The following is a 16,350-nucleotide window of genomic DNA, read 5'->3' as shown; positions in this document are numbered from 1 at the left end:
TTACAAATTTGGCGCAGATGCATATGGATCCTTGTGCTACTCGCCTGAGCCGCGCCTGAGCCGCACCATAAGCCGGCGAACGTTGCACATTGTGTCTACGGTGAAGAGCGGTCCTGTTCGGGTGAGCACGTCATATTGAACTCTTACTACTGCAACTTGTCTACCTGAAGTCGAACGCTGGCAAGAGCTCTCAAGAATGCCATTAGTGATCCCCAGCATGACACAGACATTGTGCGTTCTTGTGAGCTTCGCGGTTCCACCGCAACAAATCCTGTCTTCACAAAAACGGAAGTAACCTCTCGTAACTGCGATTTAGAGGACCACAGTGCAAGTGCGCTGGTGCACAATATAATGAAGTTGCAAAAAACGAATAGCCAGAATCAGCAGTAACTATTTCATGTTTTATTGCAAGCAAACTTTCGGCAAATGAGGAAGACACCCATGCCGCCCGCTTGTCGGGCCGGAGGTCTATGACTGGTTGTACACAGGAAGTGCCCAGGAATGGCTTGAATTTTACAAATATACCTGTGACAGGAATTGCTCGCGAGAGAATAAAGACAAAGTTATGAACATTACTTGGGAGGTAATGCAAAGATTTGGCATGACCTTCTAGCTTCTGAAAAAGGCGAATGCCCATGGAGTGGATTGAAACAGCTTTTTATTTTCATTCGGTGAGAACAAGCTTCAAAGCTGGGATAAAGCTATGTCTTACAAGTACAACTCCGGGCCAGTTCTTGACTATTTCTTCGAGAAATGGAGACTGCTGCATTTAGCTCTGACTCTGCTCTATCCCAGGCTTCACTCATCGTGCTCATTATGCTGGGACTTCCGGAAGACATGCGGTAGCGTGTTCAGCTTCAAAAGTCAAACAAAACAGAAGAGTTACTACAAAATATAAACGAGCTGTGTTATAACGTTCAGCAACCTGTGAGCAGTTATGATGATGTGAAATCCCAAGAGGAACTGGCCCCATCGAATAAACAAGTCGCATATCAAGAGGAGATCAGGAAGGCAGCTACACACACTTCTGATTACAAGTCACCGCGGCCACAACAGAAAATATTTCTTGTAGAGCGCACCAACTTGGTATATATTTCGGTGCATGTAAATGGAAAAGTCAGCACGTTAATTGACAGTGGAGCTTCCATCACAATTGTGAACAAGAAATATATACTGGACTTGAACCAAGTGAAAGATTTTCCAGTCATTGTGTACGCATACGACGACAAAAAGCAAGTGCACAAGAATGGGTGGAAGCCATCGTCACGTGTCAAAGCAAGAGTATCAAAACCAGAGCGTTGGTCCTCGATGGAGTAAAATATCAAATGATATTGTCACGCCAAGTAACGCAAGAGCTCCGTCTAAATCTTTATTGGGATGACCAAGTTACTACTCAAGATGATGGCCAGTTATCATCATTCTCCCTATTTAGTGAAAGCTTATTTTAAAGAGGAAAAGAACCGCGACTTCCGACGGGATGTGACATGACGAAGGAGTGGACAGGAGACCGGTAGTCAAGCCTTCGGAAGCCTGCTACAGTGGATGACGTCCCCAGGATGTACCCAAAGCTCCTCTGTGTAGGAGGTTATCCTAAGGCTACATCCAAATTTAAAGTACCGTTCGAACTTTGAGATACAGTAAAGCCTTGTTAAACTGTACCCGCTTAAACAGTAGTTTCGTTTTAAATGTAGAGTAAAGTCAAATCCAGAACTAAGTGGCCGCTAAACATAATGTATTTTGTATCCGCGTAAACCATACCAGCTTATTGTGTACGTATCAGTTAACACGTAGTGTTTCCACATTTGTCGCGCAAGCACTGCAGTGCGTTGTCTCCATCAGGTGGCCCGGCAGAACAACAAGCACCCTGTGCGTTTGCGCGTGAAGCCATATCAACATCAACATCATTTTGCCGCCGTGCCAGAGAGTGTTATTGTGGCGTTGTGGCATCGTGCAATCAAGGACTCGGATCATGCCGAAGCTTGGATAAAAAAGACGCAGGGTGCTCAATATAGAAGAAAAATTAGACATAGTTCGTGCTATTGAACGTGACACGAAGAAGTTGGAGCTGGCACGTGACAGAGATCTACTGTTGACTACGGTGTGTGGCATTTGGAATACGAAGTAGTTGCTCGGCAGCGCTTCTGCGACCGCAAAGAGATGTCGGCTACGAGTTTCGACTTTTCGCCGTTGTTGCCTCTGTTGTTGCCGAAGTGTCGACTAGCGACAGTGATGAGGACGACAATGAAAGCGACAGCATGGGCGATTCAGGCGCGACAGTGGCAGAAGCTGCGTGTTACGTCAGCCTCATGAATGCAATCGTCGCGAAGAGAACAGCAACCTGCAATGAAAAAGGCGCCCCACGACTTTTGCAGTGCTACCGCGTGCGTGCACGGAGAATATGTAACGCCAACGAGGAATCTGCCATGCGAGTGTTGGCCGAGAACAGGGGGCTGGCTGAAAAGCTGGCTCACAGCTTCAGAAAGTTTGAGGCCGCAGTCGTCGCAGCTAGGCCGCGGAGGCATGAAACGAAAATAACACGTTTGTTGCGCAAAGTAAATAAATACTGCATGTTTTTTTCCCTTTCATCGCACTCTCTCTCTGAGTTCCGTTTTTGACATGTAAGTGGGCAATTTTATGCTATTTTGGTTAAGCAGTACTACCGTTTAGAACATACTTTTTCCCAGCTCTGGCCAACTATGGTTTAACGAGGTTTCACTGTACCAGGAAAACTCTTGGCTACAGCTGATACGCTGCCATGCATCAGCACCCTGAATGCATCTCCCTTGGATGCAGTGGATCTCTTTGTGGCAGAAACGGTGGCAGCCACATCCAAAGTTTTGCCACTCAATCTGGAGGATGTACGTCAAGCACAAAGCTCAGATGGTGAATACTTATTGCCTTCTGTGAGCGTGAGTAGCCTCGGAAGTCCAAGCTGCCGCTGCATGGCCCCACGTGTTCTTCGGTGGTTGATGAAGCAGCTCAAAGATGTCTGTCTGGTGATTCCATCATCACTCCGTTCAGCAGTCTAGGCAATGCTACACGAGGGATATCAAGGCATTACCAGAAGTAAAGCCCTTGCACGAGATTCAGTATGGTAGCCTGGCACCTCTACAGACATTACCTCTCTGGTCGCCACTGCGAGAAATGTGCTTCCACTCAGGTTAACTTCGCCAAGCTTCTTATCCTGACCCCTCTCCCTGGTCATCCATGGGAACTTCTTGGCATGAACCTATTTCATTTTAGTGGGGAAGTCTTCCTCCTGGTAGTTAGATACTATGCCAGTTTCCCGGAAGTAATAAATTTAAGGAGCGCAACCGCTCAAGCTGTCAGAGATGCACTAAAAAGCATATTCGCTTGCCATGGAATACCCAAAGAAGCTCGATCTGACAATGGCACGCCATTCTTGTCAGGGAATTTGGAGCCTTTGCTTTCTTCATGAGACAAGTAGTCCGTATTACGCCCAGTCGAACAGAGTAATGGAGAGGATGGTCAGAAGCCTCAAAAACCTCTTCCCACAAGGCGAAAGACAACCACCTGGCTCCTCTAAGCTACAGGGACACCCCAGGCATCAATGGTTTTAGCACGGCTCAGCTTTTGATGAGTCGTCAGCTGGGGAACAAATTCCCCAGGAGGGAAGAGTTGCAGCATCCAAACTGGCCACTGACGGAGACAGTAGTGTTGGGAGACGCGTCCTACAAAAGGAAGCAAGAAACAACAACCACCATCAAACCAGACATTAAATGCAACTTCCAGCAGGTCAGCAAGTCTGGGTGTGGTGGGAAAATGTAAAATGAACTGTACTAAGCTTGGCACAGAGGCCCAAGAGCTCCATTGTAGAAACAGGGCGAGGGAGTGTCTTGCAGAGCAACAGGTGCCACCTTGTCCCCTTCATTACCAGCACCATCCTCAGAATCAGCTGAGCTGCAAGTCGCTCCTTCAGCTTCTCAAGACCCTCCCAGTGTGACTGAAACGGCGAGTGACTCGGGACAGTCACTGGGACAGGCTGGCAATCGTGATGGTGTCGTTCGGCCGGACCACACGAAAGGGGGGGACATGTAGAGGCCACCACTCTATAATGTGGTAGTTAGTGGCACCCCCATTTATGTGATGGAGGTTTGCACGCAGTTCAATAAACAGTTTTTGTATGAGTTCAACCAGCACTGGTGGTCTCACTTGAATCTCCCACGGCCACGCTCTGGTTACCGCCATACAAAGGCCGTGAACCTAACAAACACGTCTTGCAAGCTCACCGGCTACAATTCTTAAGTTGCAATATGTGCTGTAAGGTATTTAGCTATCAAGTTAATTAATGATTTTTGTTAATGGGTTGAATATGTGTTTCGATTTCTCCTGCTAGTATTATTTGTCTCTTCGAATAATCCAACTCAAGGAAAATAATTATGCTATCTGTAAGGGGTGATTTTTAAAAATTCCGTAAAACTTAAAAATTATCACCCTGTATAACTGTATAAGTAGGCAAAATGTTCACAATAAAGATTAGTTGTGAGTAGCGCTTGTCCCGTGTGTCGGTGTTTTCTCTTGCTCCGCCTTGCAACTGCACTTACCAATATTCATCGGAAAATCCCAGCAACATGCATGCAATGCCACCCAGTGTATCATATCAGCCTTAAGAAAGTCCTGCACGCACAAAATACAGGAAAGCTTTGACAGGCAGATTGTAAGGTTGGAAGAAGCCGGTTTCCCGCAATCAGTAATTTCAGCAGTAGTGGAGGCAGTGCTTAAGAAGATAAAGACGGAAGGCAATGTTACTGAAGACGCAAGGGAGCGCAAAAATAAGAAACGTACAGTTGTGCCTTATGTTCACAAGACTTCCCACAACTTAAATAAGGTTATGAAACGGTATGGAGTTGAGATAGCGTTCTCGGCTCCCGGCAAGCTCGCTGGGCTATGCTCGCGCGTAGGAAGTAAAAATAACTTCCAAGGGTGCGGAACAAAGCACTCCATTTCCCACGTAGATTGCAGTGTTGGAGTAGTTTATCAGATACCTCTACATGCGGCAAAGTTTACATAGGCCAAACAGGAAAGTGTGTGAATGTGCACTTGCGTGAGCATGAATTGTCAATTAGAAATAAAACAAATGGGCACCTGCCTGTCCACTGCTTGGCGTGCACGTGCAAGCCGATCATGAAGGAAGTAAAGATTTTGTGCCGCTTCCGAGATAGCCAAGCCAGAGAGCTACTCGAGGTGTACCATATTAGAAAGAAGGGACAAGAATGTGTCAGTGACACCTCAGTTTATTTACACAACAGTGAGATGAGGTTTATTGACGAGCGTAGGTAGGTCGCGTTTTGCTTAAACAAGGTTTTACTTTTCTTTTATCTTGCCTTTTTTCGCGCACGCGCAGTGGTGTATGTCGGGGGTGTACTTATATGTGGTCGTTGCGGAATAAACATTAGTTGCAAGTTCGCTAATATCTACCAACTCGCCCAACAGGTTCTTCTAAAATGCATGCAATGACTGTCATGCTTACCAAATACCAAGATCAGGCATATGCAGACTCACCAAGTGAGGTATCGAGGTAACCATCCTCCACGCATGGCAGACCTGGGCGACCCTGAAAAATAGTACGAGGTTAAAACGGACAAAGAGATGGCTAAGGTGACTTAAGCCCAGATGCAGTGCCATGCTGAGACACATTAGAAGCAAGAAAAAAAATGTAATTCCAATTGCAATCATACACACTGAGGAAGAATCATGGTGACATTGTAGTGCACATATATAAACAAAAGCAGAGATCGGACTAGTGACGTACTACAGTAACACTATAGAAATGTGCCCATCAGGCACACCTGGCAACACTAGACACACCTTTCTTTGTGCAAACAGCAAGAAACTGACACTGCCCACACTACCATCCATCTCATACAGTAATTTAATTCACCCTCGTGTAAGAAAGCAACACCATAGGGTGGGAAAATAGGCAATGTCGAGAGCAAGGAAATAGGGAGAACAGAAGACTGGTTCTTGGTAAAGTGAGGAGATATGTGCAATATGTGCTACAAAATTCTAACTGAATGTGGCCAGCTTTTTGGCGCATTATACACACCATTGAGAGGGATTTAACCTACATGCTGCCTCTGCAAGCTTGCATCACAGCCACATTAGAAAGTTATCTTCCTAGACTAATCTTTCTACTTTAGAACCTATGCATTTCCAAAGATTGGAACATGGCAATTGTCCAGGTCTTTTCTTCTTCTGTGCTTGCAGTAAACTATCATTGTGACCAGTTACAGTGGCTTATTATTATTATCATTGATGATTATTTAATAATTTTATTGGCGCAAGGGGCAGATATGGCCAAAGAGTGTCAAGGAAAAAAGAAAAGAAAGTGAGTTGGCAAAGGGCCCCTCACCAAGCCACATAGTAAATTTTGGTTAGGCTGGAAGTTATGTGCCCCCCAAGTTATGTGTTACCGCAATACGTGTTCTTAGTGAAGGTTTCAACAAAAAATCGTCTGCTCAGGCATTCAAGCGAGAAAGGTTTGCAGCCACTGACCAAGTCAAACCAAAAGAAAGACGTTTCGGAACCCGTACGAGTTCCTTGTTCACAATGAGGTGGACAAGACGAGTAGTGGCATATTAAAGGCTAAGTTTGTGACATAATGACTGATTGTAGATGATTGGCATGATTCCTGTCGCTCGGTTCATCGTCCCGGTTGTTGTTTGGATGAAGAATGACTCAAGAAGAAGCCACATTGTCAGATTTCGTTCTGTGGCTAAAATTGCAACGTTGTCCCAATCAGTGTGATGTCCAGACATATGCGCATGCTCAGCAAGCGCACTAGAAGCGATATCTTCATTTCTGATGTCACGCTGGTGCTCCTTGAGTCGCTGTGTGAACTTGCCAGTTTCGCCAATATAGACCTGGCTGCAACCGCTGCAAGGAACCCGGTAGACAACCCCAGGGAAGTTGATATCTGGTAGGCGGTCCTTAACGTTCACAAGTAAGTTCCGTAGCTTGGAGTTTGACACGTGCCCAATGCACAAGTTGTACTTCACAAACACGCACGACAAAGATTCGCTTATCCCGCGAACATAGGGAATGCCTGCACTGGTGGAAAAAAAAAATCTTCAGGTTAGCTGACACTGGCTGCAAAACTTTCTTTTCAATTCTTGCCACAAAATGGTTGGGATAGCCATTTATGGAAAGTTCCCGCCGTACCATCTTGAGCTCGAATTACTTCTGTCGGTTTGTGCGAAATTCTGCGGACATTGTGTGCCGCCCTCTTAAACAGCTCCTCAAGAAGAAAGCTGCCTTCATTTGGGGCCCTGAGCAAGCTGGTGCTTTCACCGAGCTGATTGGGCTGCTTACCTCCCCGCCCAATCTCACTCACTTTGATGCATCAGCTCCAAAGAACTCCGTTCTGATGGCAGTGGCCACGGTATTGGAGCTATCTTGGCACAGAAACAACAAGGGCAAGAACGTGTTATTGCCTACGCCAGCCACCTTCTTTCCCCTGCCACGCACAAGTATTCTATCACGGAATGCGAGTGTCTGGCTCTCGTTTGGGCAGTGGGCAAATTCTGCCCCTATTTGTACGGCTGGCGATTCACAGTCATCACTGATCACAATGCTCTGTGTTGGCTTTCGTCCCTGAAAAATCCCTCTGGGCACCTTGGCCGCTGGGCTCTGCACCTTCAAGAATACAACTATTCAGTTGTATACGAGAGTGGCCAGTTACATCAAGATGCGGACTGCTTGTCGCACCATCCTGTCGACCCACCTGATGTTTCTGCGACCGGCATCCCTGTCACTCTCTCTGTTCTCTCTCTGGCTGCTTTTCGCGATATTAGAGCGGAACAATGCTGGGACGCCTCCTTACAAGACCTTATTCAATGGCTCACTTCAAAGATGTCCGATCCTTCCCTTCGCATATTTGAACTTAACAATGGCCTATTGTACTGCCCTAACATGCGCCTGAACGGCCCTGACCGACTCTTCGTTGTGCCTGAGCATCTGCGTCAGACTGTTCTCGTCCAGCTCCATAATGTACCGACTGCTGGACACCTTAGCGTGTCACGGACTTATGACCACGTTCATCGGTGCTTCTTTTGGCCTGGTCTATACCGTGACATCTGCCGTTATATCGCTGCGTGTGACCTTTGTCATTAGTAAAGGCAAGGCGCGGAAAACCAAGACTCAAGAAGAAGAACACAAACAACAGGACCGGCGCCACTCACAACTAAGTTTATTTCCGCAACAAGCCTGCCTTATGTAGGTTGATCAAGCCGAGTCACACACGAAACTTTAGAAGTAAAAAACAGCAATCTGTCGACCACTCAGGAATCATATCTGGCACAACATATCAAATGAGCAAACAAGAACTGCACGTGGAGCAGCACGGGAAGCAATTCATCGAGTATAGTCTTTCATCGAGTATAGTATAGGGGACAAAAAAGCGAGACATAAAAAGTACCGTCTACACTTCACTATCATGGCTTCATTGGGCACGGCAGCGCAGTTGCGAAGGTGGCATCTAACCCTTTCGTCTTCGTCGTGCAGCTTTGCTTCATCCTGCTGTGCTCCGTGGCTGGGGTGCACACGGACCATCCTGAACACGCCAGCTTTGCACAGACCGACCAGACCAGCGCGCAAGCTATCATGGTCGAAGATTTGCACGTGCAAGATGGTCTTCACGATTCACCGTGGGACTGCAGGATACGTCACTCGACAGCGCCTGCGCAGCTGCACGACCAACAAACAGCGCCTCACCACAGCACCCGTATAAAAGGCCTACCTCGGCACTATGGCTTCATTGGGCACGGCAGTGCAGTTGCGATGGTGGCATCTAACCCTTTCGTCTTCGTCGTGCAGGTGAGACGATATGGTTTATGCTTTCGGTCAAACGACCAATTTCTGCTATTGCTGCCGTGCCCACGGTCTTGCCTTTTCGTTGGTTCAATCGGCTGTATATTGATTTGCATCGACAGCACATTGTATTTGAGAGAACTGCTATTGTTGTGCGGTGATGTAGAATCTAACCCGGGACCTGACATAAACCAGATCGCCAAACAACTTAAGGACATAGCTGCTGATATTAAAGATATTAAAGAAGGACACTGTTGTATCCAGTGTTGGCTTCTGGTTTCGGCTTTGGGTCGTTTACGTCAGGGCGCCACTCAGTGCCAAACGCTGCAAGTTGCCTCCTGTTTCCCCTCGCAGAAATAAAAGAGCATTCTTTGTCTGGTCCCCGACTGAAGCAGTGTGGCTCTTTCTTGCGGCGCTGCGCGCCCCGGCCGTTTAGGCCTCATGCCATACACCTTTAGTCTGGCCGCCCCGTCAAAGCTACAACAAACTGGCGACAAGGTAAACTGCTCACTTTACTTTTTAAGTCCCCTTGCCTTTCTACTTCTGCTGCTCCCCTGCTTCCGGCATGCAAGACGCTACGTCCACTTCGACGTCGTCCACCGCAACTCCCCCGGCTTTGTTCTCTGTGCCTAGCATGGTGTTTGCACCAACCATGCCGCCTTTCCTTGCATTATCCGGTACTCCTTCGGTACCATGGCTCACATAGAAACATTCTTTTTGCACGTTTCTTCAGGCGACCGGATGCGAAGCATTACAAGACGAGAGGAAGAAAGCCATTTTACTGAGTAACTTAGGCTTTGAGGGGCAACGTCTCTACTACGACCTCGCATCGCAAACGGACCAGACAGTTACTACGTTCGAAGACGTTCTCCGCATCTTCGACCAGCACTACGAAGAATGCACCAAACCCCTGGTGCACCGCATTATCTTCTGGGACAGGAAGCAACTACCTGGAGAAACCTTTCAGGACTTCGTCACCGCGCTACAAAGGCTAGTGCCTGCTTGTGCGTTCGGCGCTTGGCAGGACGAGTCCCTTCGCGACCAAATCCTCCAAGGCGTCGCATCAACAAGAATTCCAGAAAGGTTACTCTACGAAGGAGCGTCCCTCACGCTCAAGAAGGCCCAGGAAATCGGACGAACCGTACAGCAAGTTCACAAAGAACTTCAAGTCTTTAACAGCTCGTCTGTTCAGCGCGTCTTGACACAACGCCAAGATGGCGTTGACAGCCATCACCTTCCTCGCCCGGGCGTGCAACGATGGCGGTTCCCGCCACCCTTCTCCCTCGACCCGGCGGCTTCAAGAAGGCGCTCGGCGGCATGGCGGGAAGTCGCGACCTGGGGAGGCCGGCCAACATGACGCGCAGCCCGAACTCCACGAAGCCAGTCGAGACATCGCGGGCCATTGCTACCGATGTGGTTCACCTCACCACATTGCATCTGATCCAGGCTGTCCAGCCAAGCACGTTTCCTGCCGTGCGTGCAAAAAAGTGGGACACTTTCGCTTCAGTTTGCTGTTCGAGTAACTGAATGCATCGACAGTCCCCTGCTCGTACGCAGCTTGTTTTCGCTGCATGTCAACAAGTGTCAGGAGTTCCAGCTGACCCAAGCGTTCAGTTTCCGTCTCTTCCGCATAACGCTCCCTCGGAGTTCACCCAGCCGTACTCAGGACAATCGGGACTTGTAAAGGACTTCATCCACAACGTTCTTCTTCGAGCTTCAATGCAACCAGTCTCGGCGAAACTGCGTCCTCAACCTCGGGTTCTCCGTGAGCAAGTCTGCACTGCAAATGGTATTTCGCCGCTGGAAAACAAAGTTCAGTCAGTTGTTGAGGTACCACAGCCAACTGACAAGAAGTCGCTGCATTCATTTCTCAGTGTCACGCGATACTACGCTAAACTGATACCGCAGTACGATGAATTGGTAGAGCCGCTTAGGAAACTGCTAAAGCAAGGACAACCGTTTGTCTGGAATCAGGATACTGAATACAACTTCCAGACTATTAAAGAAGTGGTTGCATGCGAATTCGGCTCTTACGCCAAAAGTGTTAAGACGTACGTGGACTGTCGTCGTGCATTAAAATGCCCTCAATTTCGTCCAGGAGATCTTGTCCGAGCACGTAACTCGAGAAAGTCCGGTCCTAAATACTCAGGTCCATTTAAGATTTACCGTAGGGTAGGTCCCAATACTTTCACGCTTGAAAATGGCAAACGATGGAACGCATCCAAACTTGTGAAATGCCCTGCACCAAAGGATTTTCTTGGAAAATTCACTGAATAGAGTCACTCCATTGACTATCCTTCCCTTGATGATTGTCTCCCACCTTTTCTTCCTGTTACTACTGGTATAGGGGATACATTACGTTTCTTGTAGCGTAATTGTGCAGTATGCCCATCATTACTACGGTGCTGATCGCCATACGAATTTGTCTTTCATGCCAAAAAGCTTTTCTTTAACATTAAAAAAACGTTAGCATTCTTACGGGGGGACTATGGAGTGTAAAATACGCTTTACTATATGTTTGTTGAATTTTTGTCACCCCCCTATGTAATACCCTCGTTGTGAGGGCCTTTAGGGGTTTCTTGAAATAAAAAAGTGCTTTTACGCACAATGTTCAATTCACAACAGCCACAGAGCTGCCTCGAGCCAGGCTCAGGGCGAATGAGCCACCCATCAGTGCTGTCCCAGGGGGCACACAGTTATTTGCACTCTCTACTTTTGCACTCAGAATTTTTTTTTTCCATGTGTGATCTGTGTTTGCAAGGCTGCATCTCATCGTCTTCCCAAGACGGGTGCTGATACTCTGCAGAACTGGAGTGCAATAGTTCATATTCAGTTTTCATGTTGTGCGTTTTTCTTAAATGGGGAAGCCAAAGATATAATTTTCTATTGTGTAAAGATGTCATCACTAATCATGCATGTTACAGTGCTAACATGTGTTCTTCTGTAACTCGTGACTTACTTTTGTTGCGAGGAGAGCGAGTAGCGCATTTTCCTTTCAAGGGAGAGGTGACGTGGTATCCAGTGTTGGCTTCTGGTTTCGGTTTTGGGTCGTTTACATCAGGGCGCGACTCAGCGCCAAACGCTGCAAGTTGCCTCCTGTTTCCCCTCGCAGAAATAAAAGAGCATTCTTTGTCTGGTCCCCGACTGAAGCAGTCCGGCTCTTTCTTGCGGCGCCGCGCGCCACGGCCGTTTAGGTCTCATGCCGTAAACCTTTCGTCCGGCCGCCCCATCGAAGCTAAAACAGACACCTCGTTCAGATGGACTAAAAGTTAGACGCGTTAACAGCAATCGACGCAAAGGTGTCATTCTTTGAAAGTGAAATAACAGATATGAAGGTGCGGTTGCAAAGGCTTGAAGAGAGAGCCGAAGACCTCGAAAATCGGAGCAGACGACCGAATCTATTAGTATATGGCCTCCCTGAAACAGAGGGAGAAAGCAGTGAAAGCCTAGAAGCGGTTGTAAATGACAACGTAATTAAGAACACTCTTGGTCTGGAACCCGTTGGCATTGAGCACATCCACCGTTTAGGTAGATACTCAAGAAATAAAACCAGACCAGTCAGATTCAGGCTTCTTGACACTAGACAGAACACTCAAATATTACAAAAAGGCTACAAGCTCAAAGGCGCCAACTTGTCTATCGGAGAGGATTTCAGCCGCAAAATGCGGGAGACTAGAAAAAAGCTCTGGGAAAGTGCAAAACCGAATCGGGAAAAACGCAAAAAAGTCTCTTTATCATATGACAAGCTCTACATTAATGATCGCATATTTATTTGGGATCACGAAAAAAATGAAAGGGTGTCACTACAAAAAAACATAGAAAGAAATCGTCCATCAACCCAAAGTCAAACAAGCGTGAGACCCTAACAAAGAAACTTGAGTCCCTAACAGTGCTTAATATAAATGCGAGAAGCATAGTAAACAAAGTAGAACTCCTGGAAGGACTGTTACTAGAACACAATCCCGATATAGTGGCCATCACTGAAACCTGGCTATCCCCAGATATCTTCAGTCATGAGATATCTCCACCAGGTTACTCTGTTATTCGTAAAGATAGGCTGTCTCGTGGTGGCGGCGTGGCCCTGCTCCTTAAGAATGATATTCCATTCCTTCCACTCCCTGAGGTCTCCAACGCGGAGGCTGTATTTTGTAAAATACCGTACAGTGACACCGGTATATTTGCTGGTTGCGTCTATCGAAGCCCTACTAGTGGATCCGAAGGCGTGCTTGCCTTGCAGGAGTATATGCAGTTCCACGTTCATAGCAGCAGAGTAATCCTCATGGGGGACTTCAATTTACCAGACCTGAACTGGAGTACCATGCACTACACTACAGCCATATCCTCAGCACTTATGGATCTAATGCTAAATTTTAACCTTTACCAAGTAGTCGACCAGCCAACTCGCTCACAAGGCTCTACGAATAGCATACTTGATCTCATACTCATAAGTAACCATTTCCCACTTCACGCAATTGAGATGGCAATAATTGGTGGTATATCGGACCACTACATACCTAAATGTAAGGTCTTGCTTGAAGGCAACATAAAGAAGCTAAGCCTGGAGCGTACTGTACTTGATTTTCGTAGAGCAGCTCATGACTGTATTCTCACTCACCTGGCGCACGAGTTTGATGTTTTTCTCCAAGCAGCTTCAGAAACGTGTTGTTACGTCAACAATTTGTGGCATCAATTTAAGTCAATCGTGCTACACTGCACAACAAACTTCATCCCAATGAAATGTTGCAAACCACAAAAGAAAAACCCATGGATATCGCGGGAGGTCCTTCAAGCGAAGCGTCAAGTAAAAAGACTTAGACATAATATTAAAAGAAAAGGGTTGAATGAATCACTGAAAGACAAACTGACCTCTGCTCTAGCCCACTTCAGAGGAAAGTTAAAAAATGCAAAGCATCATTATTTCAGCATAACATTCCCCGACTTCATTACCAACAATTCACACAGGTTTTGGAAATACTTTCGCCCGTGCTCAGGTGTGTCACCTGAACGATCTGTAGAAGAGAAAACAGCTCGAGCAAACACATTCAATAACTTTTTCTTTTCGGTTTTCACTTCAGATAATGGCTTAATTCCCTCCCTACCACGTCCACCTAAAACCATCGATTCATTAAGCATTACCAATGCCGGAGTTCTTAATCTATTGCTTAATATCAACATCAAGAAAGCAAACGGGCCAGACAATATCCCGAATGAGTTTTTAAAAACGTATGCAGAATGGTGTAGCCAATACCTTGCCATTATATACAGCAAATCACTTGCATCCGCACAACTACCAGATGACTGGAAAAAAGCGAAGGTGATTCCTATACATAAATCTGGCGACAGCAACGAACCTTCTAACTACAGGCCAATCTCACTTACCAGCACATCTTGTAAAATATTGGAACATATTACCTTCAAAACATCACTATATTTCTCGAGCAAGAACATATATTAATACCTCAACAACACGGCTTTAGAAGTGGCCTGTCAACGGTCACACAACTAATCAAAGTAGAGCATGACCTTGCACTCAACCTAAACAATCGAAGCCAGACAGGCACGATCCTCCTCAACTTCAGTAAAGCATTTGATTGTGTAAGCCATGTAAAATTAGTTGCCAAACTAGAGGCTACAATCGGGGACGGTCAGATTACTGCATGGATAAAGAACTTTTTATCACATCGAACACAGCACGTTATTGTAGATAGCACCCCTTCCAGGTCTGTAGCTGTCACCTCCGGTGTCACCCCCGAGGGTCAGTACTGGGCCCATTGTTATTTTTTATCTTTATCAACGACATTGCTGCTAACATTGAATGTGACATTAAGCTCTTCGCGGATGATTGTATTATTTATAAAGAAATTGTCAGTTACGCAGACCACTTATGATTAAACAGAACACTCGATTTGGTGTCCAATTGGTGTAAAGAATGGCAAATATCAATTAACACCAGTAAATCTGTATGCATGTCCTTTACAACAAAAAAGAAGCCTTCACAAATTACTTACGCCCTCGGTGGCACTTGCCTGAATAAAGTAAATAACCACAAATACCTAGGTTTGACATTCTCTTCTGACCTTTCATGGAACTTACATATTGATAATATTACCTCAGTCGCATTATGCAAGCTTCTTTTTTCTTAGACGATGTTTACGCCTTGCGCCGAAGCAAACCAGACTACTAGCCTACACAACTTTTGTTCGCCCTATCTTAGAATATGCTAACATCGTCTGGTTCCCGCACACATTGACTAACGTATAAAAACTAGAAAAGGCGCAAAGAAAAGCTGTGAGGTTCATTTTTAACAAATACAGGCCCTATGACTCCCCAACAAACCTCTTAGCTAATGCAGGTCTTAATACACTATCTTTTATGCCCAGAGAAGCCCGCTTAAAATTCATCTACTAACTAATGCATGGCAGTTATAAGATAGACCGAGCTAAGTACATTACTTAGTCTGCATCACGTCTATCACGAAAAAATCATCCATTTACACTAAACCAGTACAGTGTTCGCAATGACACGTTCAAGTTTTCACTTTTCCCACGTGCGATCAAAGAATGGAATCTCCTCCACTCAGACATAGTTTCCTCTCCGTCACTTTCATCATTTATCAACCTACTAGACACATTCAACAGAGAAGACGCCACTTAATGCATCCACATATATTAAACTGTAATACTTACTTCTGCGCATGGAACGTCTGCATTTCAACCCCCAAACTGGCCGCTTCTGCGCGGTTATGTTAGCTTTATAGCTGCTGCAATCTTACATGGGTCATTTATTCGCTAATTTTCATATAAATTCTAGTAATACTACATTGTTATACCAACTATATTGTTATACTGTTATGGCCATATTGTTGTACCAACCAAAAGTATTGTACTTCACATCGTCATTGGTGATTTCCACAGTAGTTAAGGAATCTTTTTTTCTTTCCTTTCTTTCGTTTACTGTACCATGTATAATGACCTGTTTGTTTGTCTTTGTAAAACTGTGCCCCCGCTTTGGTCTCACTGAGACTAGCAGTATTGCAAATAAAAATAAATAAAACTATCCACAACATAACACACTTCAAACGCCTAAGGCCCAGTCAGTGATAAAACCCGCACGACTACAGGAATAATGACCAACGAATAACACGGAAAAAACATGAATAAAGGAGTCTAAGGGCAGCGTCTGCGTCAAAACTAAAATCTCTAATAATCACCCACCTAAACTGTTTTAGGCTTGTAGCGCAGCTCAGGAAGAGCAAAAAAGGAAGGAGGTAGGGGTAATCAAAGGGAACGGAAACTCACTCTGTTTCCGTTCCCTTTGATTACCCCTACCTCCTTCCTTTTTTGCTCTTCCTGAGCTGCGCTACAAGCCTAAAAGAGTCATGACATACCAACTCGCCCAAACTGCCACGCTTTTCACCCACCTAAAAAATTGATAAAACATGTGACCACGCGAAAAATGAACCACGTGACAAACAATGAAATGGACAGAACAGTTGAACGATAAAGGTCTAAAAAACAGTGT

At 45.9% G+C, this 16,350-nt stretch overlaps 1 protein-coding gene across 5 annotated transcripts in view; it reads right to left on the bottom strand.

Moving 5' to 3' along the window:
* Window positions 1–16,350, bottom strand: part of LOC126535674 (uncharacterized) — a 372,872-nt gene that overhangs the window by 153,561 nt on the left and 202,961 nt on the right. For all 5 annotated transcript variants that reach the window (XM_055073269.2, XM_050182479.3, XM_055073268.2 and 2 more), the window contains exon 12: window positions 5,524–5,575. In XM_055073269.2, coding sequence (XP_054929244.1) covers window positions 5,524–5,575 — 52 coding nt within the window. The remainder of the gene's footprint in view (window positions 1–5,523; window positions 5,576–16,350) is intronic.

The sequence above is a fragment of the Dermacentor andersoni genome, chromosome 7 (assembly GCF_023375885.2).
Source record: "Dermacentor andersoni chromosome 7, qqDerAnde1_hic_scaffold, whole genome shotgun sequence".
NCBI classification, from domain to species: domain Eukaryota; kingdom Metazoa; phylum Arthropoda; class Arachnida; order Ixodida; family Ixodidae; genus Dermacentor; species Dermacentor andersoni.
This window is presented reverse-complemented; position numbering and strand designations above follow the sequence as displayed.